We start from the raw sequence: 24,967 nt of genomic DNA, 5'->3' as shown, positions 1-24,967 counted from the left end.
ATAAAAATTTATAATTGCTTCCTCATCAGTAGCTCCGTCAGCTGCCCAATGGCAAAATCAGTTATCTTGCGAATTAGACCAAGACATAGTTTGTACATGTAGTTTATAAGCCACAATCACTAATTAGACTGCTCCATATTGTATAATGTATTTTGTAGGCGCGTGAGCCGGATAACCCTTTTTATTGTTAAATGCCGCCGAACTGTCTTATTGCATATCCCAAACTAAGAACATTACCAGAAAAGTAGTCTGTATTTCGCAGGTTGGACCGTCAAAACAGTAAAGGTACTTTGCGAGGAATTTCCAGGTCGATGACTACTTGGTATGTTTACCTGTTGTTAGCGAAGTTACGAGAGAGACTTCTGTGATTCCAAAGCAGAATGCAATTTGGCAAGAAATATCCTCCAGTGACTACTATGGGAACTAAACTCGCTAGTGATATGCCAGTGATATATGGTCCAATTGAAACCCAGTCATGTCACCTTCTCGAGCAGTTCAGTGATCCCAGCTCAGGCTTTGCACGATCAGCAAATCCCACTCCAGCCACGATGGCCATCGGGACTCAACTCAAATCCCCTGCTTATAACAACGAAGGGAACAATGTAACCTGAACTGCTATCACAGTCAGGTTTCGCCGACTCCTACAAATGTCTGTCTTTAATAATGCTGAAAGTAATAAACTTGCTCTCGTAGCGCCGCTGTTAAGTTTTATTGATTAGACAAGAGAAGAAACTACGGTCTGAAAGCAGACGACACTTTCGCTTGGACTTAATATGGGAGTGATGAACAGTAAATTGGAAATTTTTTTTGCTCAAAGAATGAGACTAGATAAGTACAAACTCTGATGGACAAAGATTTACAAGAGAAGCATTTGCCTTTACAACAGAAATAAAAGTTGTTTATCGTGAACCCTGAGTCTAATCGATCACTGCCAAATAACTTGTTTTCAGAGTCCTCTAGTTCCTTCTACTTCTTGCCGAAGAAGTAAGTTCATTAGCTACACATGTATGATTTTAAAATGGCGCTAATTAGGAGCTTCGCAAAATGTGATTCTATACTTCAATAGCTGGCTGGAGTAGTCTCGTCACCTCGAAATATAGAATTTTTTAATTTATTCTTGAGGCCTGCGTAATGCCAAAGTCTTCACTAACTGGACCGCTTCTCCTCCCTCACGTGCTCAGTTGTCAGCATATGGTCGGTCACCTTCTAAGCAATATTCACTATTTATGAGCGGGTTCTTTTCTATCGGCGATGCCATGCATATGCCACTGGACTGCGTCTTAGTCAGGTTGGGCCTACACGAGCTAATGAGCTCTTCTTCTTCAAATTATTGGCAGGGTTGAGCATCGTTGTTTGTGAATGAGCCACATCGATAGCCACCGTGGCTGTGCTTTTCCTAACACAAATATTGTGGAGCATAGCCTGGCTGGCCAACCGATAAAAGCGACAAATTCTGCCTGAAAGCTTTGCTGCACTAACAGTTTCGATCCCAAGTTTCAGCTAAATATCCGGCAGTTAGTGACGTGCGCCGAAGAGCAGAGTTCGGATACATAACATACCTGGGCCCTATGAAGATTGTAATTTCCGCCTTATATTATCAAGTGAATCTGAATAACTCTTCAGCTCGACCTGCAGTTAAGGAGACGTGGCGAGAAAGACTGTACACTCTCTTCGAAGGCACATATAGCGGACAAACTTTGTTAACAGCTCACATTCGTATCTACCTAATGTACAGCATATTAATGAGCTTATATTTAGAAAACTTATTTTAAATTCCATGCATAATTCAAACTGCAAGGCAAGCCCTCTAATAAGCCTGATAAGCACATAAACATTTGGGATTAGAGCAGTCAAAGTTACATTCAATGTTCTCTGCAAAAGATAGTGATTGTATTGAGTGTGGCGAACCTTTTGATCATCCCGTGGCGCCAATTATATAGTTATTGGTGACGGAGTATCTGCTTATCCAATTGTAAATTTAGTATGCTGCAAGACCAGATCCATCATATCTACTTTCGTAGCTACTAATGCAATAGTCTGAGATGCTAAAAGCGCTTTCCACTTGCAAAAGCAAGTAAATAACTAGAAAGTGTAGGCGTGCAGCTCAGCGGACATCACGATGCACATTCCTCAGTTTAGGTTGGTTTTGTAACCATTATTACGGCCCTTAAATAACCCTTGCCCAGGAGCTACGCCACTCGGTTCTGTAAATTTGGTCTTGCAAATTACAGGAATTCTCTCACTCGCAAAACCTTAACGCCAAATTTACGGTCACTTTTAAGGTAAGCTTTAGCCTTAAACGGCAACCCTTTAAACCTTCTTGACGCGCTTTTTCTTGGCTTGCTGTTCCAGTCTGATCTCCTGCGCCATTCCTTCTCCCTTTGATTTATGGACATCTCCTGTGCGCTTCCTATCACTGATTTATAGACATGAGTACCCGGGCTCGACGTACTTTTGACACAGAATTGGAGACGGTTGATCTCAGTAACTGTGACTTGTTCAATGGCATGCAACCGGAGAAAGTTGGCCAACTAGTCGCGACGGCAACACCCAGTGAGGATTTTCGAAAAGAGGGCCGCCACTGCTCCCCAGCCTATGATTCGTAATCCGACAAAGGTCTACAGCTAGCATCTCGTTTGGAACGCTTACATAAACAATTGTTGCCAATGATGTCCCTTGTTCTCAGAGGAAGGCAGAAACTTTGATATTGTGATTCCGACTGGATTACATAGTTATCGATGCAGCGAACTTGGCGTGGCAATAAAGAAGCGCGACCCTCAGTTTGAAAACCTCGAACGGCAATGGTTGTGGGTCGACGAAGTTCTAACTTTGGACTATATTTGTGTCGTCGAAGAAAGTCGCTTCTAAGGCGAAGACAAAGAGATGGAAGTCAATATTGTATTGAAATGGCACTTATGGCGTACATCCACCAAGAACCGGAAATCCCAAGAAAACCATTCCTTCCAGACTCAAAACCATGCTGACAAGGCAGATTAATCATTTGATAATGCGATGTCGTTTATCCTTATCAATTCGACCAATTATTTAGAGTTTCAGCGTTGCTATGTTGCATCCTCTTGATTTATTCTAGACCATTTTAATGACATAGTTACTAGGACATCGAGTCGAAAACCTCCTGTACGCGCGCTGTGCCATGTTAGAAAGCTAAAATTTAGAATACATATAATAGAATACTGTCAGGGTCATGGTATTCAGCGACACCCAATGATGGTGTTTGCCATAAAATAGCGTCGGCAATCGCTTCTGTTTCAAGGAATAAATTAAACGAGAATTGTTAAGTTGGTCTACAGTTTGATATATATTTCGAGTTGACGATGTCGCTGTGTGGACAGAAGAAAAGGCTAATAATACTTTCGGTTCTTGGGTAGATTAGATGCAAGCTACTAGTTATGTGTTTGGTACTGCTCGTGTTACTTTCATTACTTTTCACATTATCCGTATACCAAGGGGATTTATGCTCCTTATGTACCCTGGGCGGGTCTTATCGATCGAAGAGACACAAGGAGAACAAGCGCGAAGCGAAGCATAAAATTACAAAGGAAGCCGCAGAGCATATGCGGAGGGTCTCGGAGAAACGCCGGGCTATGGGGCTCTTGAGAACCCGGCCGCCGCCAGTCTTCCAACTACGCTACAACATGTACTTTTCCAGTAATGATATGTCGAATAGCAATGTACTCCATAATTTACGTAGTGGCCGCTTTTTAACATAATATAGATTAGCAAGTGCTTATGAATCATAGCACCTAGAAAATGAAGTCCTTGAAGTATATTATTTGTCAACGGGCATTGGTTGGTCCGAACTTCCTATTACTAGTCAATGCAACATGTGAGAGATCACTTCCGGTTGTGGTGCCACGATGCCGTCCAGCTGCATCATGCCGCAGGACACGTACTGCCTGTAGCACGGGCTATTCAAAAGCTGGACTGGGATTAGTAAGGGCGGCAAGTCGAGTGAGGAGTCTCTTGGTACATCATTACATCGTGGCAAGTGTTAATTAGCATTTTGTCCCCATCAAAGAAAGAGAGACTGCTACAATGTAACAATTATGCGGAATCACAGGGAGGGATATTGAAATTAGAGAGTCCAATCAAAAAACTATTCCTATATGCTTCTCCACACTATAATACCTCGCCACAGAGCGCTTCACTGGTGCGCCTCATCCCCGTGTGCTACCCTCGTGTTCCCAATTGCAATTACACAACCATGGAAAACTGCTCACGAACTGGCAACGGCTTCTGGGTGGTTGAGTCACCTGAGAAATTTCTCTGTATACTTCTATTTACCAATCATTTATCTGGCGAAGTTTACGATAAAGCAACTCATCAGGAGTGCCTCAAATACATGGCTCTCTTGTCGTCCCAATAAAATTGAGCGACGGGAAAAAGAGCTGGACGCGGTTAGTGCATGCATAGTGAGCAAAGGAGAATATTGGCAGGCTGACAAAAGCATCAACAATCTACAAACATGTGCGCATGCCACGCCGGGCTGACAGTTTTCACGCACTTCAGGGCCCTTAAATCCCACTGTGTAAGATTATTTGTTTGTCGAAGGGCCCCCAACGACCATTATACCCGCATAGTTGTGCACCAACTAAATAGGATGTAGTTTATATCTTACATGCGATCGGGAATGAGCATTTTGTTTACTTGAGCAATAGCGCAAAGTGAACAATGTTAATATGCAGGATGGGTCGCAAACGGCAACTGGAGGGAGGGCGATGCGCGGATCACACGTCGACTGCATTAAGGTTTTGGGGACAGTCAGCCGACTATATCGCTCGCAACCGTGTTGTATAATAAGAGCGCAATGTCCCCCACCTACTCTTCACTTGGTTACGTCTAATTGCAGGACCAAGCAAATCAATTCTTTATCCACATTTTACTACATGCACGTACCTCTTCAACATTTCTCATTTCACCTAGTTCCTCATCTTATTTCTATTAAGTACGAAACTTTGACGGTAATTGCTGCGGGCTCTGTCTGTATATGCAAGAACTGAGCATCTGCTCACCGGTAATTTGTCGATTATCATATAGAACTATATAAGCAATAATTTGGAAATGCAAATAACATTAGAGTCTCCCATGGCCTTGCGGTGACAGTAGTTAACATAGTATTTCACTCATCCATTTGCTTAAATACGATCAAGTCGGATGCTGGATTTTGTGCGCGCGCGACGATTGGCAAACTAACGGAGTTAGATTCACAATAAATTCCGTAAGCTGTGAACATATAACATACCCACACTTTAACTTGGTGATATTCAAGTCCACAAATGGTTGCTAATATGTCCATTTCGTAACAAGATGGACGACTTCTAATCTCAAATACCTTGCATAGTACTTTCGCCACCTTATTTGAGAACTTACTTCGACGGTCGCTTATGTTTTTGCGATGGTAGTTGCGATCACCTTTTAAAGCTAGCAAAGCGTGGTTACAACGATTGCGAAAAATAGGAGGAAGGTCCCGCAATCGTGAGTGCATGCGCTAAAATTGCGGTTAATACTTTGATGCTCTCGTTCAGGACTGCATCCAAAGCGATGAGCACATACCGCACAGGAAGCTTGATAGTAGATATCACAAAGAGACTGTGCTTGAATCTTGGCCCTTTCATACTCAATAGCGTTGTCAAGTAACGCCCCGGAAGCTGTGTATATCGCAGTAGTCGTAAGTTGCAAAAATGATTGTGGTCTATGGAGAGCCAAGCCTGGCAGAGCTAATTCGCAAGCATTTGCGAGAGAGTGCAAATCAAAAGATCGGGAATGGGCGGACATAGTTGAATATGAAATACGTGTTGACTAGTGTATACACTACGGGCGTGGGCGCTTTGTAATTAAAATACCGAAAAGTGTGTCTGTGGCCCACAAGCAACAAAAAATTGTGGTGGCAGTAAAGGAACTCAGAATATATGTCCGCTGACAAATGTGCAATAAAATGACTGTAACTCTGAGATTAACAAAACGGCCGAGCACACACACCGTCACAAAAGGGGTATTCATTAGAACCTGAGACACATTGGAAGCTATATCATGCTAGCGCTTTGACATTTGCCATGATTTTTTTTGCAGCTTGAAACGAGAAGTGGCACAGTAATGGCCCACATTTGACTGCAGGGGCTTTGGTAGTGCTTTCAGTAATTGAAATTCGAAATGATTCATTTCAAATACCACCGCTAAATTTCGAAGGATTATTCGCTATATGCCAATTAATGGCATGCGTTAACCACCGGTGCGTATAAGCGCAGTTTGGAACATGGTCTATTAAATCTCGAATTATCCACATGGCAATCTAGCTTCGGACAGTGACTTTCGGGTACGTAAATATAGTATGAGAACACAATCGTAACTTAATGGACTAACGACTGTAACATCTCACAAACATAATAAATCAGTCGAGGTGAGGCTGCGACATCCAGAAGGCTCTACTTTAGTGCTATGAGGGGGGTGAACGCACAATTTGGCTATTTGGCTACTTCTTTAACAAAGGAACCCCTTGTCGTGCAATGTGAAACACTTGCAATACATTTCGCGTGGGTCATTTTGTGCTTTGCCATACACTCAAGATCTCATTGCAGTGAAAACTGAGGAGTCGCAATTGACATGTAACAATTAAGAAATTGATAATAAATTGCTAAGCGCGCTCGTGCTTCACTCCCTTACAGGCCACTGCGTCGTGTATATCTCCCTCTCCAGTCGCAGTCAACAGACTACATTTTGCTATTGGAATTTAGTAACTCCGCTCGTTATGGACGTCTCTCCGATGTTTGAAACTGAGCAGCTATTTGAAATACCTCTTCCGAGGATCATGGAACTTGCAAAGGAGTACTCAGCTCACATTTACTTAATCCCAGAATACTATGCACCACTGATTGCGCGCACAGAAGAGGTCACTAGTCGAGCACAGCAATTCGGCTATATATGCACACCTAAAGCATTTATGCTTCAGCCCGGAGACCAACCTTCAATGATGTCTTCTCTTAGTGACAAAGTTTCTGCTGAGCGTCTGCCACCCATAGATTTGAAGAAAGCAAAGAAATCCGGATCAGCGCAACAACCCCCTCAATCAAAGCAGAAAGTTGCAAAGGTTCCTAGGCCCCGCAACGCGTTTATAATATATAGAGGTGCAAAACATGACGAGGTAATGAGACGAGGAGATATCTCGAATACTAGCGCTTCGAGGATCATAGCCAAGGTGAGCGATAATTTCCTGGTTAGCGCCAATGTAGAGTATCTAATATTCCCTTACTATATAGATGTGGAAAGATGAGCCACCTCATGTAAGGGAATATTATCGACGACTTGCCATGGAGGAGAGTTTAAACCACAAGTTACAACATCCTGAATACAAGTATTCCCCTCGCCGGCCAGGTGAAAAACAGCGCAGATCTCGGCGAACGAAAGACGAAAATTCGAAATCAGTCAATTTGAGCAGCATGTCTGGAAGCATAGTAAGAAGACCACCGTCGTGGAGTCCTAGTGTGTCGCATAGCCCAAACGACATGAAATCCGACATGGATACACCTTCGTTTTCTGGAGAGCTATTTACAGTCGACTGCCTTCCGTTCTACTTTTCAGTTGAAGATCAAGGATGCAATGACGCCATCCAGGGTAAGCTTAGCTCCGTTCTAGTTGCTATGATATGCTACTAATAACATACTTCGCAAGTAATAGAGCCCTTGAAAAATGTTACCAGTAACATAGGGATGATCAGCAGCTCAATTATTCCTTGGCACGATGAACAGGGAAGCTTATATATCTAAGTTGGGACGTGGTTGAGGGAAGTTCATGTGAAACCTATCCGCGATAATCACGTTTATTCCTTGTAACACAATTTTGTAATTAGGTCATTCAGACAATTGAACGCCTACTTGTAGATATGTCGCTCTCGTCCCACTCATTTTGTAATATACGTCCAAATGACAATGGTAAATTAAACAAGTATTTTGGTGTGCAAAAGTAAGGCTAATCCAGCTTTAGCTCCAAGTGTTAGTGTAAACCGCAACCGCTGCGACCCTTACAGAAATCGTAGCTTAAGAGTGTCTGTGACATTCACCTGGCCGCCAAACGTCTTACGGAAGCAACGGTCTACAATATAACCGAAACTTTAGTCAGAATAAATCCGAATGTGATACATCTGAATGTGATACATTCGTTTGGACTAGCATTTGGGTGAACACATTTTAAGCGACTGCGGCGCTGCTACCGGCGTTGAGTGCCCAGAATTGCTACGATTTGATGTGTAACAAAATACTCAGCGCGAGACCTAAAGCACAAATCATATTCAGCCAAAAATTCGAGGCGTCGCCTTGCACTCGACACAGAAAACTGAGGCTTGCGGAGGAGTATTTGTGACGCGCAGGGACCTGGATCACTTGCACCACTTGAAAAATGCGCACCGAAAGTTTCGATTCACTTCTGCTCTCGGGCGGCCCACTGTCTGATAACCAGGCCCAACCGGTCTAACACACAATAATTATTATGACTCGTATGAATTCTACGTCATATATTTCTTACCTAGAGCAAATCCAAAATGCTCGACCTTCATTGGGACCTGACTTCCGAGTGACAAGCTGTATACATGGCTCGCCATGGACCGTACAACAAGGCGCTTGAGGCTTCTGGAACAGCACTTTCCAGTCAATGCTATTTGAGCTTCTCGTCTGATCGGGGAGAACCATCAGCTGAGAAAATTACACTGTATAAATTTATCATGCTCACGTACTTACAGTGACGGAACTTGAACTTGTGTAGCTGCGCTCTTCGATTGCCGGGGATACTTGGGAAATTTCTTCGTTAAAAAATGAGCTCTCGTCGTAATCTGAAGCAAACTCATCACCACCCTCTGTCACTGCCTTGCTACTGCTGTGGGATGGTGGCTGCTTAAAAAAAGCTGTCAACTTCTTTTGCTGATTGATCCGCTTAGAAGTCCCATTAGATGATAGCACTAATTTTCTTTTGCGAATAAGCTTGGTTCTTGTTAGATTCTCTGGGTCCGCTATGTTCCTATCAGTTTTGTTCATCCCATCGGCTCCCAGCTCTTGTTCTACTTGTAGCGGTATAGTCGGTGCAACTGATATTTGAGGACCCGAAGTCTTAAACATCTCTAATATACTACGCCGACCTGAAAACTCAGGAAAATATCTAGCAGCTAGTGGTGGCGTATCTTCTGGATAGGCCATAATTTCGTTCGCCCAACCAATCGGAAATTGTAAGTCGGCATAGACAGGACAGTGGTCAGATCCAAGTAATTCGGGAAGAATATTTGCCGCAGAGCATATGTTGGCTAGTGCCTTAGTGCACAATAAATAGTCTAATCGGGAGCCTTTGTAATGATTAGCGCATGCGACTGTATACAGCAACTAGCATAGAGGCCGGTCATACCATAATTGCCTGGCCTGGCGTTTATTTTCTGGTTCCAACAGGTATACATCCCCTCTCGTTCAGGGAAGAGTAGACGACAAACATCAACAAGAATCCCGCCAGGATGTGGTACGAGGAGGGTGTCTAATAGCTGCCTTGCAAAAGTAGCTTTGAAATCTAGATTATTCCCGTCCTTGACGCATTCCCCAGGATCCGCCGTGTCGATCCTATCTCGAATAATGTTTATGTCGCCAACTAAAATAACTTCACGCATCTCGATCTCGACCAGTTGTCGGATGCGATTGCTGAGACTGGTCAAGAAGGTCTCTCTATAGTGAGAACGATCGCCCGTTGAATTGGCTGGGCAATACACACATATCAAGACAAACTTTCGAAAATCAAAAACCAATGTCCGGCCCTCAGAATCAATTTCCTGCCCATCAGATGTATTTATTAAGTAATCGTATCCGCCAATATTGCTCTCCGACTCTCGATATGATGTTTTTCTACCGTTCGATCCAAGATCGAAACTATCTAGGCATCCTGTAATGCCTTCTTCAGCTTTACACGGTCTGCAAACTGAATTCCTTGTATAGACAGCCACACCGGAATATCCCTTTTTGTACCGTGAAAATGAAAAAAAGGATTCAAACCCTGGGACTATCGCCATACTTTCTTCAATATCCTTACGCTGAATTTTTGTCTCCTGAAAGCATACAATGTCTGCATCAAGCATATCAAACATCGTGGCCCAGCTTCTGCATACATTCCATGGATGGAATTGTAGCACATTGCGTATACCGCAAATGTTGAACGTCACTATTCGAAGTCTGCGCGAAGGTGATGATGGCACCGGAGAGCTGGGAATTAAACATGAAGTACCGTTGCTCATATTGGCCAGTGCAATCATGTAAACAATGCTTTCATGCTGTGATAGCGCCGTCTCATCTTCAGTGGCACACGCTTTCTGAGTACCGAACAAGTTAGATGACAATAACATTTGGTGGTGCTTAGGGCAGTAACTGGATCGCCAACACGGCGGAAAACAGACTTTGTGGTACCAGACACTCGATTTTCTTTGAATTGAGGGCAAGGGGAATGGTTGCAGCCGGCATGTGACCTTCTCGATGAGCTCGTACAATGTAAATTATCTAGAAAATTACGACAACAATCGTCATTTTATTTTATTGCAGCAATGCACCTCGCCTGTACCAAATAAGAGTAAGTACTGGCTCTTTGCGCTGGCTTCCTTTAGCTGCCATTTTGTGCCATTTTGTGCCATTTTGTGCCATTTCGGAAGCAATTCGTATATTCCGATGTAAAAATAATAGTATTCCCCCTCTCACTGCCTCAATTTAGGACACCAATGTCCACGGTTTCCATCTATCACTGATACTGTCCTGAGGATGTTTGTCCAACCATTTCCCGCCCGTGCAGATATCACAGATCATAGCTCAGAGACTTTGCTTCCATTTAAATTTTAGAATCAAGCTAACACGTTCCCAGAAGCCAAATCCTGGATTTCTCAATCTCAACCGTTAGATCTCGACCAGCACATAACGCATAAATTGTGGTTTTTAGGAGTCCGACTTGGCTCACATAAAGTTCTGCGTGTTCTCATATCATCAACTGCGAGGAAGATCGAATGTTCGTCGACGAGAGTCAGCAATTCGCGAAGTAGATCTCGACAAAAGTGTCCTAACTTCTGTTCTTGCACGCTTCGTCGATGTTCCCGGCGCTGTTGCTGGATCTCCAACTCTCGGACTATGCATTGACATCGGAAACTTGCGGCGCCTCGCCTGTCAAGCGCGCATCACGTCCCTATCATGTATCCTGCTCGACAGACTATAAATCTGTTCCCACATGACGATCCCCGAAGCCGCGAAGAGCGATGGCTAGCCCCACTGCGGTTCGGCCTTCCACCTCATGATCGTTCTATCGAACCCGAATATCAGTCGCTCAGACCGTGTCAATTAATCTTGAGCCAGGGAGTAATCACTCTGTGAATGAGCCTTATCATTCAAATTGGGGTTTGTCTACACGGCGAGATTGTACGAATTTATCACAATCTGCCTCATGGCTTCATCAACTGTCTCGAGCCCCTGCGTACACATCTTGTTTATTTATTTAAATAACCGTGACGACATTTCATTCGCAATCGAAGACACACGCTAACAATTGGAGCAAGTGGTCTCCGGCTTCACCAGTTTCAGGGATGCATCCAGCTTTCAAATACTTACCTCACTCCGGCCGTCCGGACTACACCTATTGTCGAACTGAGTACAAGCGAGTTCGCGTTGTGATCGTACGCCTCCGTCACTGATCAGATAATAATATCTCCTTTTCTCGGTCGTCTGCAACACAAGCTGTAAACTTCATGACGCTTGTCCGCTGATTTTATGGTGACTGTAATTGTGCCGCGAATCCATCTTTAGTCATGTCAAACTGTCGTGTTGCAAACGCATGGTTAGCAGCAATATAGCTTCGCCAACTAACAGCTTGTCACCAACTGGACCGCAGCTGCATGACGTGTGGGCTTCAGTAACTATTCTAGTCCACCAACTTGAGAGGTTACAGGAAACAAAAACAATTTCGTCGAGTCAGCGATGAGGCATGATCAACTAGGACATTGTTTCTCTCTTGCCCGGAAGTCCTTACGAACGCTTTGCTAAATTTCAGCCTCATCCTGTGACCAAGCCTCTAGGAGTATCCGGTTCAATCTATACCCGCCTAGATTCCATGAAAGATGACGTATGCCCGGATCTGCGTTTGCGCACTCTCCAACTACTATCCTTCATTACAACTTATGCCGCATTGCTATGTCATTACTATTGGCGCATGCAGGCGGCCATTACGCAACTATCTTACTAATGCTTTCAAGAAGGAACATTCCGTGGGCCCGTATTGTCGGAAGTCTAATCCCATCACTCCGCAGTTGACTGAACGGGAAACGCTTAGACTGAAGAACACATACCGACTAAATGCTCCATACCGCAGTGTCAGGTTGTAAAGGCCGCTTTTCGTTTCTGGGGACAGCTTTGAATTTGTGATCAGCCCCACGGAGCTTATCATTAGAACTGGGAAGCGTATCACCATCGTGGCCAAATAATCTAAACCTCTTAGCTGGTGTCCATTATCGTGTATATAATCAATGATCGGGCTTGATTTGGGTGGTACATTCTCTGATTGAAGGGTGGTACAAGTTTCAGCGAATTGTGGGGCAGATCTCGCCCGATGAACATGGAACCAGAGCGTCTGCAGAGTATGCAGAGTGGGACTTGAAAGTGACATATTGCATGTATTCTATGACTTGTCGTTCGAGTGCCAGGAATAGTAAGATGAGGTAAAGTGGATCGATCTATCGTATGCGCCGGATTGAGTAGTCGTGAAGGGCTCGTAGCCATCCATCGGAGAAGTTATGTGCTGTGCTCGTTTGTTGTGAATTTGGTTTGCAATCCGCTGTGGTACCTCGATCAATACCAGATTGCAAATAACAGAGGCACCCAAAGATTAGAGTTAGATGATATCTTCAGTGGGGGTTATGCTCCATCTAATCCCATGGCCCTCATAATCCAGCAATTCTACGGATGAGAAGCATTGAATCCATTGTTGGGATCAATTCTATATCTTCGAAAGACGTGTTGGCAGAAGATATACCCAGGCAGAATTGTGTAAATTGACATAGTAATCAAGCACTTTTAGGCGAGCTGATTTCGCATTCAATGTGATGAACTTGGCATTGAATGTTGTTTACAGCATGTATTCTTATTTAACAACGTGCACCTGTTAGTTTACTATACTGTGTCTGTGGTGCTCGTTAGCCTATTTAGAAATCCTCTGTCCATCTCTCAATCTAGACCACAATCCTCATGGACCGTTAGCGCATCATCGCTGCTGGTTTTTGGCTCGCGCCGACAGAGGAAAGCCCAATTCAGGAGAGATATCTTGTCACCTCATTTTTATGACGTGCCAGTCCGCCTCTGTAACCGGTAGGACGGTACTCTACCTTTATAATGCGTGCCGATTAATCAGACAATGCAATTAAGCTGAAAACATTATATAGGGCGACACAGAGAAATTTAGAGACTCTTGGTACTAGTTGGCCATGACCCACTGACTTAATTGTTCTATCTGCAACAGTTTGCCCCATAAGGTCAATGAAAATCTCTAGCCGTATTCCCAATTTAAGACGATAATAGCCGTTCGCCGATTGCCGTTTGATTGACAATTGAACTCCTTATTTAAAACCAGCAACTCTGCAATTTAAGCATTACGGCCACTAGAGCCAGGAATGTACGCAATAAATTCTGTCTTACTGTCTTTGTACAGGCACATTCTAATTGTTCGCGCGTTACGCGACGGCTTTCGCTTTAGATGAGGACAGCTACAAACCCTGAAGCTGAACTGATTGACGGTAAATTTCGGAAGAATATTTTATTCTTGTGGAAATAACTTCTACACATATAATTTATGATTTTCTATGATGTCTTTGCTGATACTGAGCATTTTTCACGAAATCCGTAATCCGCTAGCAGCAAAGCGCCGATTGAAGTGTTGATTTGGATTTATAAGTCGCCAATTAGAGAAGTCCTATATCCGAAAGCATATCCGCAATAAGTGCGCCTTTGAACAATTCAAAAGTTCCTTGTACCAATTGCCTCCTGCATCATAACAGGAATAAATTCTGATGCTAGATGTGCACTGGCAGCTAATTAACCTATGTCGTGCTTTAATGTGTCAGCGCTTGACCGAAATGTGCAATTTGGATACTTGCAATGGCCTTTCGTGTAGCAGTAAACATATCATGTATAGCTGCGAGTTTGCTTGCCAAGGTCAATACCATTGTTAGAATGTTGCCCCAGTTGGTTTGTGGCTTCTCGGTTTGAGGCCGTCTTGAGTTGCGGTTGCGTCTTGAATTGCGGTTGTCTATTGTCCTATCGGTAATATCGAAAATGAGGCTGAAGCCGACCGCAGTATATAAAGGGCAATCCGCGCGCTGTACAAGACAGTAGAAAACGACAAGACTTAGGAGCACAAAGTGTTCACGACCAAAACATAAAATTGATCAACCTTCCTCGTCGATAACGTAAAGCTTAAGGGGTATAGAGCGATACTGTCGAGAGTATGTCTTTCTCATTTGCAACGCTAGACTCTTCAGCAACCCCTCCTTGCTCATATAAATACGCGTCTTGCAATGTGATTTGTAAACTTCGAAAGAGGTTACGGCATATCCCCGAATACCCAAGAATACTTCTCACCAATTAGAAAGTTAGATATGTATCAAGTCTTGATATAAATTGAAATTAAAATAGAATACAATGACTGGAACACAATTTGGCCAAGTATAGAGAACATGATAAAGACGCTCGACGCCCTTTTAGCATCAGACTTAACTCGTATTCTGTGGCTGCCTGGGAGAAATGCTTGAGGGCGGGAGTGAATCCTAATGATTATGCCAACGGCTAGGACCGTTGTAATCCAAGAGGTCAGTGAAAGATTGAATGATTGCTTATCGGGCGCAACTACGAGATTGAGCAGTACATATGTCAATCGACGGCCATCAAAAAGTCAGCCATTCGTCAATCGTTTCCCATCGAGAAAGAAATGGTGAATACAGCCAGGCGGTGGACATCCACATGCAGCAACTCGAGCTATTTGATTATAACTAATTACACAAAGAGATGCCGCGCCGAGTGATGACACTAGGTTGCCTAAGTAGACCTTGAAGCATTGGAACACAGAATCCTTTGGCATTTAAAAGGGATTCGTTTGCATGTAATAATCCACTTATTGTGCGAAGCACGGACCTAAAACGAAGTGCGATCAAACTCCCACGAAATGCTTATGCTGATGGTGTGCGTCCCCGGTGATGCGGAGGCGTTTATTTAGACAGTATAGCGATTCACAGAAATGTTCAATAATGAAGAATGCATGTTCCCATAAAGTGTTCATTGAGCTTAGTTGTTAATAGATATGGACTTCATGGAGTCGCAACGTCGATACAAAGAAACGCTTTACAAAGGTACACTTACACTGTAACGATTTCCTAATTGTCGATCGTCGGCTATCGCTTCAGTACACTAAAAGCCGACAAAACTGATGATGGATTCACAATTGCACGCATATGACGCAGCATGCACCGCGATTTGCTGAACTAAAAAAAAAATGATGACCTCTCGGACGAGACTACTCTCGATTTGGCCTACCGTTGTAGTCGAAGGAACTGACGGATTACGAAGGCGGTAGAGGTAGACGATGAATAATCTCTCAGATGTGTTGGTATGATTGTTCTGCACTTCTTAGTGGCACACACCTAACGACACTACAACCAACAATAACATGATCGCCATCACTCCAAAGGTCACAGTCAATCTGCATATTCGAGAGCGATTGACACAGGCGAAGGACAAGAAGTACGGAGAGGCTAACAACGTCTCCGTTCATCGACTGGCAGTCAATTCATTGGGAGCAGTGCAACGATCAAAAACTCATCAGGTCCACCAATATGATGCTCCACTACCCGCCTATTATCTGCACTCCTTACATGCCCTACCACGGATGATCCACAATGTACTGTTCCATCCTCTTCCCACAATTCTATATGATTTGCGCAATAATTGGATATGTTATTTAGCTGCAATTCACTTCTCGCACACGGCATAGGTCACAAGACACTAAGCACCGTTGATGACATGTTCAGTCTAAGTCAGTAATATACAATTATGATGATGACCCTACATTCCATTCATCACGTTTGACAGACCTTCGTTTATCAGTCAGATTGCAGCGTATTTGATAAATTATATGATATCTCATTGCATTGGCAGCCGCATCCCTGTCTTTCTAAACCTCTCTCTTCAGGATATCGAACACCTAATCTCTTCCCACAGGGGTGCTTGAAGATGGAGAAGCGACATCTGATGAGTCTCCAGTCCTTTCCAGTTAATGCATTCCTTCCAATAACAAAACTTACGCAGCTCTTAAAGTCGCTACCTCAACGGTGACCCATCGTCCAATGTAGCCTGTGGTTATCAGGCTATGCAAGGAATCAAAGTTGCTGGACGCACACATAACAACCCAAAAAAACGCGTATCTCGTTGATCTATGCTATGAATTCCATGACAAGACAGAACGAGGGCTCACAAAAGAGAGCAGATAATTGATAAATATTGAATCTTGCTAAGTTCAATCGGGGCAGGATGTCGTCCGAAATTGCAAAGTAGAGTAATCTTCAGGCGCAAATTAATGTGTCGTGTGTATGTGTGCTTCGCTGTAATTCCTCGTTGACTTATCACTTCGGCATCAAGTTTTAGCGTTTTCAGAATTCTTACTATAGTAGCTAATCAAGTTAAGCATCTTATTATCGGTTGCAGGCTTTTTGTGACGATGGCTATGGTGAATGATACATACATCTGCATAGAGTTGCTGGTGGTTAATCATTAGGCGTATTGTACAAAACTGGGCTTCGTTTGAACACGTGCCCTGCACAAAGCATATCAGGTTTAGGGTATATCTAGTATGAGATATTCGCAGGACCATTGTTGATTTGAGCCCGCAAGCACAATCGAGGGAGCCCCCCCCCCCCCCCCCAAAGATAATCGGCGAGAGTATCGCACTACTTAAGAAGTATTGTATAGATCGAAATTCTTTTCGCTCTTATGTCATAACACTTGACCTTTGGCTTATGCAGTATCTACCTGACAATATCGTATCGCTTCTGCGGTCCGAGGTCACAATTGCGTCGGTGCACCAGTGTGTTGCCGAGTTGGTTCACAATTCACTTGATGCCAAGGCATCTCATATCGACATAATCTTGCGTCTTTCACCCTTTTATATGTTAGTGAAGGACGATGGCCATGGGATTACGCCAGATGATATGCGTCATATAGGAAGGCGCCATTGTAAGTCCGTGTCGTAATTCGACGGTTGAGACTCCAGTTCTTACAGGTGCAGTCACGTCAAAGTGTCGAGAGCTTAGAGATTTAGAGTCAATAAGGAGCTTTGGATTTAGAGGCGAAGGTGAGTGCATGATAACCAATTCGGTCAAACTAATTAGTAACAGCTCTTCCGGACTGTAGCCTTGGCGGGCATCGCAGCGATTTCGCAATTGACGGTATCCTCTCGTCATTCAGACTACAGATCTACTAATACGGTGACAATAATGAACTCCAAGGAAATTTATAATAAGCCAAGTACAACTTCCCTTGCATCGCACGGTACGCATGTTGTCGTTCAGGATCTGTTCAATAACTTGCCAGTGAGGAGGAGGAATATTCTAGGAGACAGTGAGAATAATAAGTCCTCGCGTGATGATATCGTGAAATCCGTCAAGATCTGCCTTGTAGACGTAGCACTATCTCTCGTGTCAGAGGCGGTTAATATTCGATTCAGATCAGATTCAGGTCTGGTATTGAATCTTTCCGTACGCCCCGACGATGATGCGTGTGCGATATTGACGGCTGCTTATGGCCGATCGATATTTAAAGCGTTTGATACGCTCAGTGCAAAGCAAGGGGATGTTACTATAACCGGTCTGGTGTCGCGGGATCTTACTTCGACAAAAAATTATCAGTATATATGTAAGCTTGGTTACTGCAATTCTTGTCGGATTTGTGCATGGCTAAAGTGTACAGTTATCAATAGACGAAAATTAGTAGCCTCGGGAATTTACAAGAGTTTGAGTGATCTATTCGCTAAATACCTCTATTTCCGCGAAGAGTCGTCGGTGGGGAATCAGCACCGGAACGACCTATCGACGACATGTACCGCTAATATGCACCCAATTTTCGTGGTACATGTGATTGCACCGCTTTCTGGATATGATCTATGCCAGGATCCCGGAAAGGTCTTGGTGGACCTGGAGGTAAGACTGAGCTTCAATCCGGATGTGTGTTCGATTGGGTCACCTTATAACAGATTGATAGAACTATGGAGATATTGAGACTACAATATTAGACTCAGTACGTAATTCTCTCTCGAGACTGCATAAGCTCCCGGATCCTTATGCCCAACGGCTAGATGCAGATGTCCAAATAATATATCCTGTGGAGCCCGCACTGCGAGAACAGATTTTGGACCGAAACGACTGTGCTATACAGAGAATGTTGCTATCAAAAGTACGTCACGGCCGAGTTCAGACGGAAGGATTCCCTCTGTCGGGCGGATCATTGTTATCCGGACTATTATCAGATTTCTGGCGATTTGGTGAGGAAAAGTCAGATCCACGTGCAATCACAGTTTGTGGTGGTGAATCTCGCAACAAATTGCGAATAAAGTACCAAGACATGATAAGTGTAAGAACTAATTAAGTCGCTGCTAACCAACGCTTCTCTCGCAGCGAAATATCGAGTCTTCAGTCAGCCGCAGAACATAGCGCGAAGTCTAGCACGCTTCGCAGATTACGGGTATATTCTTAGTCTTACAATGTCGCCTTTAGAATGTTAACAGCGGCCATTGATAGAATTGGGAATCGCCTGTATTTGATACCGCAGAGCGATCTGTCCCCAGACTCTCATTAGAATATCAGGCCGGCGACTTGCACTTATCGTCTCGTAAACTTACGAAGTCTGCTTTACAGGAGGCGCGATTTATATCACAAATTAACAAGGAATTTATACTATTAACTATTGCGGAAGATGTAGGCGAATCCACTTTGGTAATGGTCGATCAGCATGCTGCAGATGAGAGAATCAGACTAGAAATGCTCTTAGTTGACTACTTTGCACAAGTCTTGAGAGTTCAAACTCATGAAAAGTGGTCGTCTTCGTCACGGCCGGGCGACAACGACGACGCGGACTTTTCTGTTAAGCTCAAGTGCGACTTCTCGGTCTCTCAGGAAGATTTTGAAGCTTTAGCAGAATGGCAGCTTCAGCTAGAACTGTGGGGTGTCAGGTATAATCTCGGTACATTAACAGATAGACCCAGTAAGGCAGGAATGGCAACTAAGGACCTCGACGAAGATGAGCTGTCTGTGCATGTGACGCATTGCCCTGTCATTCTGATTGATAGGTATATGGAAGAGCCGGCATTGGTAAAAGAGTTCTTGTTGCAACATGTTTATGACCTTCAGTCTGGAGATGTGACAAAGCTTGTAGCTTCTCAGATTTGCGACATTATTAATAACGGTCATACTGAGAGTGCTGAAGTGCTGTTAGATTTAGCCTATCGTCATATTCCACGCGTGATAGTGGACTTGATGAATTCTAAGGCATGCAGAGGTTAGACAAGTTTCAGATTAGCTCACCAAATTTGCGTTTGCTGATAAGAACTAAGGTGCTATTATGTTTGGAGACAGTCTTTCTGAAGACCGGAGCCGCAAATTGATCCACGACCTCTCAAATTGTCGATTTCCGTTCCAGTGTGCTCATGGACGGCCGTCTATTGTCCCCTTAGTTGACCTGTGAGCAATGGCAGGTTGAGAAATCTGGCTACTGTCTTTCTATTTACCTTACTCTGTCGTCAGAGTTAATTTATCAATTGCATAGTTTATTTGCATTTATTCGATAATACGCTCTTAACAATGATTGAATTTGCTGGCCGTAAATACATATCGAATTCTTAAGATGGAGTCCATCCATAATTGGACTCTATGACCATGTTTTAAGAGATCGTAAATAGCGGCAGATATCGCCGTTTGATTGCGTTTCACTACGAGGACTACCCACGGATAAACGAATGGACAATGTAACCAGTCAGCAGCCTGACGTGTTTCCATACGATAATACTGTGCTGAGAGACGAATTATCTGAAATTCATAGCCATCAAGTCTTTCTGCGAAAATTGAGCCCTGATCGTAACTGGAGCCGAAGACATTCTCGACCAGACTTTCGCGCAATCGGTGAAAATACCTCGACATACTCAATTTCTACTACTTTCGAGATGTTCATGTACAACTGCATGTGCGCCGTAACGAACATTCTTCTTCATACTCGTCCATCACACCCATTTGGGCTTCGCACGCGAACCTCTCTCTGGCGACCAAAATAAGCAATGGTGTGCAGGGCTTCCCCGTCATAGGGGGATCCCGGTCACAAAAACCTCACTCTACATTCCGCACACTATAACTTACAACATAAGCTATAATCAACCTTCTTAAAGCGATCCATTTGAAGAAAAGGTCCAACAGGCTATCCTGGCCTTAGAAAAGAATGAATTTCCATCATTAGAAGTGCTGCCCAACACTTTGAAGTCCCTAAGTCAACTCTATCGATTGAATGGCTGGAGCTAAATCGTGTACTAAGTCTCAGGAAACCTATCAGCTCCTCTCGAACGCGGAAGAAAAGACCCAGTACGATGGATTACACGTCTTGCACCTGCGTTGTTGAAAGAAATGGTTGAGGATGTTCGTACTCGACGCGTTCAAGTCGCGTCCGCTGCTGATTCTACTCCTATTGGCCAAAAATGGCTCTTCCGATTCCTAAATCGATATTCAAACTTGAAAGGATCTTACTCACACCAATTGGAATCTGCAGGACATAAAAAGCAGCATCCGACAATATACTGACTGGTTTGAGGCTTTCAACTCCACGAACAGAAGTACGAACTCCGCGATATATAAAGCAGTTCGCAATATCCAATCTTAAGCACTTGAAATTTTATTCAAGCGCAACTGTGAAATGTAAATGCATATCAATACTTCCATTTATCATTATATACAGCTATGGTGCATGGTTTCCACCTCCCGTTACTGCAGTTTTTCTGCTCGTTAGAGTCGGCTTTTGACCTGCTAGGCAAGACAGAATCCCTTGTGAAGGCACAAATTGAGATCGTAAGCTTGGGTCAATTCCTTCGTCACCTACCACTTCATTATTTTGAGTAGACTCTGAGATTTGTATCGGTGCCCGGGGATTTGGGGAAGAAGGCGCACTATGTAAAAATCTTTGTCTATAGGCCCATGCGTGAAGCTGCTCATTCAGTTCTTCCTCATTCAAACTTCCGGATTCTATCAATTTATTATACGACTGCAGATCCTCTTCGTACGCTCTCATTCGTCCATGTTTGGTCATCAGCTTCAGCTGATAGTCATTGAATTCCCTATAGGCCGCCGCACATTTCTCTGGAGATTTCCATACATCGAGTGCCATACGAACATCTGCAACAGTAGGTCCAACCGAAACTTCCGCTAATTTCATGAAGGCCTAAGACATGAAGTTAGTGGCGTCGTTGAGTAATAGTGAAGTTGCTTACTTTTTCGATCTCTTCATCCGATCCCAATCTGGACCGCACAGTCTCCTTCGCGACCTCCAGGGGTACATGTTCCATGAGTTGATCCATAAAAGACACTGACCATTGGCCATGAATATAAAGGAATGGGTTAGCTGTCGGAAGCTGCACTTCGTAATTCTGTGGCGGCAGTGGTTTCGGTATTGACTTCTTCCTCCTTAATGCTTGCCGCTGAATCCCAGCCTTCTTATCTGACACTTTAGCCTTATCGTAGATAACTGGAGGTCCACCAAGCTTCTGAGCCATTTCCTGTGCATCAATCGACTTGCGCACGCGATATCGTTGCTGTGCTGCAGCGCTACTTCGCCTTCGCTCCTCCTCAGAACGACGTGTCCTTTTGATCTCTTTTGCATGATATTCCGCATGCGCACGTCCATCTACCGTGTCAGCCTTCATTAACCTTGTGACATGTTCGCGAACAGATCTCTGACTCTTTGACAGAAATTTCTTATCGCAAACGGGGCACCGAAATACTTCGAGGTCAGGAGTTGGCGCCGGGCTGACATGGCTGTGTAGTCGAAAAGAATTCGGACCGTATTTTGAACTCGCGTCAACGGACATATCGTAATCGTTCGAATTAGGTATATCAAATTTTCTAATATTTTTACTATGTAATTATATTTAAGAAAACGTTGTTCGAAGTGGTGATGGCAGCAACTGTGCGAGTTATTGACAAAGCGCAATGCGGTTGTATGATCACGCGATTGGCTGGCTGCGTGAACACATGATGGGCATAGGTCTCTAGGTATCAAGGTACTAGTGAATGAAGTATTTCCCGCGATTGATGAATAATATACTTCACTAATAACAAATACGTCTGTGCGGGTTGTACACCAAGCTATCGTAAAGGATAGCTTGGTTAAATTTCGGTCATTATTTGAAATTACTGAGTGTGGTTTCGATATTATAACGTTTTTCGCTGAGTATCGTTAGTAACTATTGTCATCTTTCCCGGTCCCAATAATTTCTCGAAGGTGCTGTTCTTCAAGAGCTGTCACTATACTATATAGACACGACAGTCAGTCAACTTCAGGGAACATGCCGCATTCACATTCTGAGTCGATCCCGCGATCGCATGCTCCACACAATCTCGAGACCATGATTCCACCGTGGGTTTCTATATTCGTGTCTGCTTTTCCAACCGCGGCGTCAGGTCCAGAGTCTTTATCGTCGACTCAATTGTCGTCACAAAATCTCTCCTCCTATCCATTTACCCTCTCGACAGTATCCATAACAGAATATGTTGACGATACTACCGCAGAACACAAGACGCTAATTCGTCCTCATGGTCGCACCTGCATGTTCCGCGGCTTCGCCTTTTCTCCCAATTCTGGAATCCTCTCAGTGACCACCGACAAGCGAATGTCGAAATTTGGACAGCTCTCGTCTAACAAGACCTTGGGGACGTTTGAAGCATGCTTTTACTTTGCACACAACAACAAACAGTTCCGATTCGCGGGCACGTCAAAACTGGTATACCTTACTTCTGAGCAGCAAGTGATCCTGCATGATGCTGCCGAGAACAAGATAGAGGTCGCGAGCAACGAAATTGAAGTTGAGTTCTATAAAGCGTGGAATTCTTTGTCGCCAATGATGCGACTGTCTTTCTGCAAGCCTGATCCGGGCACAGAACTCACGGTAGAGCGTTGGGAGGGTCTGGAGATCATCGAGAAAGCCACGCACGAAGCGAAGGCAGGTGCAGAAGTCGCCGCAGAACTGTTAGATGAGGGCAAGAAGAATTTTGTTTTGATCTTGCTGGGACCAGAAACAGTTGATTATGTTGACGTTGAAGGCATTGGCCAGCGGATCTTGTTCACCAGGGCAAATGAGTATGAGTGGGAGTTCCATGAAATTTGCCCATGAACGTTGCATTTCTTCTCCGTATTATAGAGTGTTCGTTAAGTACATTTTGTTGAGTGTGTACTAATATGCATTTTAAACAAATAATATCTGCAAGATGCATTGTTGAACTAAAAGTATTCACCACGCAGACCTGCAAGAACCTCTGACACTAAGTAGAGACTACCGCATACCACCACTGGCGAGCCATGCTTACATGCGTCCCTAATAATGTCTTTCGTCGGACCATCCACAGAAAGCACGCGTTCTTCGGATCCCAAGATGTCCGTTGCCGCAATTTTCAACTCGGTCTTCTCCAAAGGATGGACCCACGCCATCTGATCGACAGGTCCAAATGACGCAGGATAAAACCTGTCGCCACTTTGCAACAGGAGCGACATAATCTCCTTGCAATTCCTATTTCCGGAAAACGCCATAACCCAGGTAATAGTTCCATCTTTGCTCTCTTTCCGGAGAGTCTCAACATATTCGCCAAGAAACGTCGCCGCTTGTACATTATGTGCTCCATCCAGTAGCACACATTGTTGTATATCATCGCCGGCAAATTCACTAGCATTCAGCAACTGTAATCGTCCAGGCCATTTCGTGTTAGCTATCCCTTCGCGAATGGAGGTCGATGTCACGGTTGGAAGTGATGCTTGCGCCAAATCAAGTGCTGTAATGGCACATGCAAGATTCATATGCTGATAGGAGCCATTCAGCGGAGTATCGGACAGCTTAATGCTTCCATACGAGTTTGTGCGAAGATATACACTCTTTGATCCGTGCTCATCAACTTCTTGTCGTAATAACCAGGGCGAGACTATTGTCACCGGGCAGTCCGTTATCGATGCATCGTGCAGAATAACCTTAAGTGCAGTTTCCTCATTATCGCCGTACACCGTAACAGGAACATCACGGCGCATGATTCCAGTTTTTTGGTGTGCTATTTCCTCTACAGTATCTCCTAAAAGTCTCTGGTGGTCTAGCCCAATCCGTGTAATGATTGTGCCCAAAACACCTCCAACTTTGTAGTCAACGTTCGTCGCGTCAAATCTGCCTCCTAAGCCAACCTCGACTACGGCAACATCAATGCCCTTTCTATAAAATATCTCCATTGCAGTCGCCATAAGTAACTCAAAGCTTGTAGCGTCAATCGCCTCTCGCCTCGACATCAATTGCACCATCCTATGCGCATCGTCAAACAGCGCCCTAGCAACCGGTACTTCATTTATACTGATACTATATCGAGGGTGAATTAAGTGCGGTGACGTAAAACGACCGGTGGTAAGCGAGGAGTGGTGCAAAATAGACGTAAGATATGCGCACACTGAGCCTTTGCCGTTTGTACCTGCGACGTGGAATACTTGGAAATATTTCTGGGGTAATTTGAGAGCGTGTAGGAGAGACACAACACGTTCCAGACTCAAGTTAATTGACATGGAATATAATCAGTAGTCTCAGTGTCACTAAATCGAACGTCTATACAGGCTCCTGATCCCGGACGGCAGACATTTGCTACTCA

General features: G+C 44.1%; 7 protein-coding genes across 7 annotated transcripts; 3 read left to right on the top strand and 4 right to left on the bottom strand.

Moving 5' to 3' along the window:
* Nucleotides 1-4,820: 4,820 nt before the first annotated feature.
* V1513DRAFT_471945 (uncharacterized protein) lies at nt 4,821-5,796 on the bottom strand (the record flags this gene model as incomplete). The annotated part of the gene is made up of 4 exons (XM_066900163.1): nt 4,821-5,210; nt 5,264-5,364; nt 5,392-5,509; nt 5,575-5,796. 4 exons carry the CDS (start codon nt 5,794-5,796, stop codon nt 5,157-5,159), a joined length of 495 nt encoding a protein of 164 aa, XP_066755812.1. The 3' UTR covers nt 4,821-5,156.
* An 855-nt stretch (nt 5,797-6,651) lies between these two features.
* Nucleotides 6,652-7,781, top strand: V1513DRAFT_462103 (uncharacterized protein; the record flags this gene model as incomplete). The annotated part of the gene is made up of 3 exons (XM_066899921.1): nt 6,652-7,213; nt 7,275-7,629; nt 7,693-7,781. Exons 1-3 carry the CDS (start codon nt 6,767-6,769, stop codon nt 7,779-7,781), a joined length of 891 nt encoding a protein of 296 aa, XP_066755811.1. The 5' UTR covers nt 6,652-6,766.
* Nucleotides 7,782-8,735: 954 nt separating this feature from the next.
* Nucleotides 8,736-10,273, bottom strand: V1513DRAFT_373656 (Endonuclease/exonuclease/phosphatase; the record flags this gene model as incomplete). Its single annotated transcript, XM_066894821.1, has 2 exons — nt 8,736-9,343; nt 9,403-10,273. 2 exons carry the CDS (start codon nt 10,271-10,273, stop codon nt 8,736-8,738), a joined length of 1,479 nt encoding a protein of 492 aa, XP_066755810.1.
* Nucleotides 10,274-17,065: 6,792 nt separating this feature from the next.
* On the top strand, nt 17,066-19,784 carry V1513DRAFT_374140 (uncharacterized protein; the record flags this gene model as incomplete). The annotated part of the gene is made up of 7 exons (XM_066894839.1): nt 17,066-17,282; nt 17,335-17,400; nt 17,460-17,960; nt 18,015-18,244; nt 18,306-18,425; nt 18,842-19,598; nt 19,654-19,784. The coding sequence occupies 7 exons, from the start codon at nt 17,066-17,068 to the stop codon at nt 19,782-19,784; spliced, it is 2,022 nt and encodes a 673-aa protein (XP_066755809.1).
* Nucleotides 19,785-20,718: 934 nt separating this feature from the next.
* On the bottom strand, nt 20,719-22,278 carry V1513DRAFT_437114 (uncharacterized protein). Its single transcript, XM_066896876.1, has 2 exons — nt 21,568-22,278; nt 20,719-21,518 (listed from the first exon to the last, which is right to left on the bottom strand). Exons 1-2 carry the CDS (start codon nt 22,162-22,164, stop codon nt 21,039-21,041), a joined length of 1,077 nt encoding a protein of 358 aa, XP_066755808.1. The 5' UTR covers nt 22,165-22,278; the 3' UTR covers nt 20,719-21,038.
* An 83-nt stretch (nt 22,279-22,361) lies between these two features.
* V1513DRAFT_437112 (pyridoxamine 5'-phosphate oxidase-domain-containing protein) lies at nt 22,362-23,579 on the top strand. Its single transcript, XM_066896875.1, has one exon. It carries the CDS (start codon nt 22,642-22,644, stop codon nt 23,464-23,466), a length of 825 nt encoding a protein of 274 aa, XP_066755807.1. The 5' UTR covers nt 22,362-22,641; the 3' UTR covers nt 23,467-23,579.
* Nucleotides 23,424-24,948, bottom strand: V1513DRAFT_437111 (Mur ligase). The gene has a single exon (XM_066896874.1). The coding sequence runs from the start codon at nt 24,882-24,884 to the stop codon at nt 23,574-23,576; it is 1,311 nt and encodes a 436-aa protein (XP_066755806.1). The 5' UTR covers nt 24,885-24,948; the 3' UTR covers nt 23,424-23,573.
* Between the last annotated feature and the right edge of the window lie 19 nt (nt 24,949-24,967).

Source organism: Lipomyces chichibuensis, assembly GCF_038497645.1.
Source record: "Lipomyces chichibuensis strain CBS 12929 unplaced genomic scaffold V1513scaffold_3, whole genome shotgun sequence".
NCBI lineage: Eukaryota > Fungi > Ascomycota > Lipomycetes > Lipomycetales > Lipomycetaceae > Lipomyces > Lipomyces chichibuensis.
This window is presented reverse-complemented; position numbering and strand designations above follow the sequence as displayed.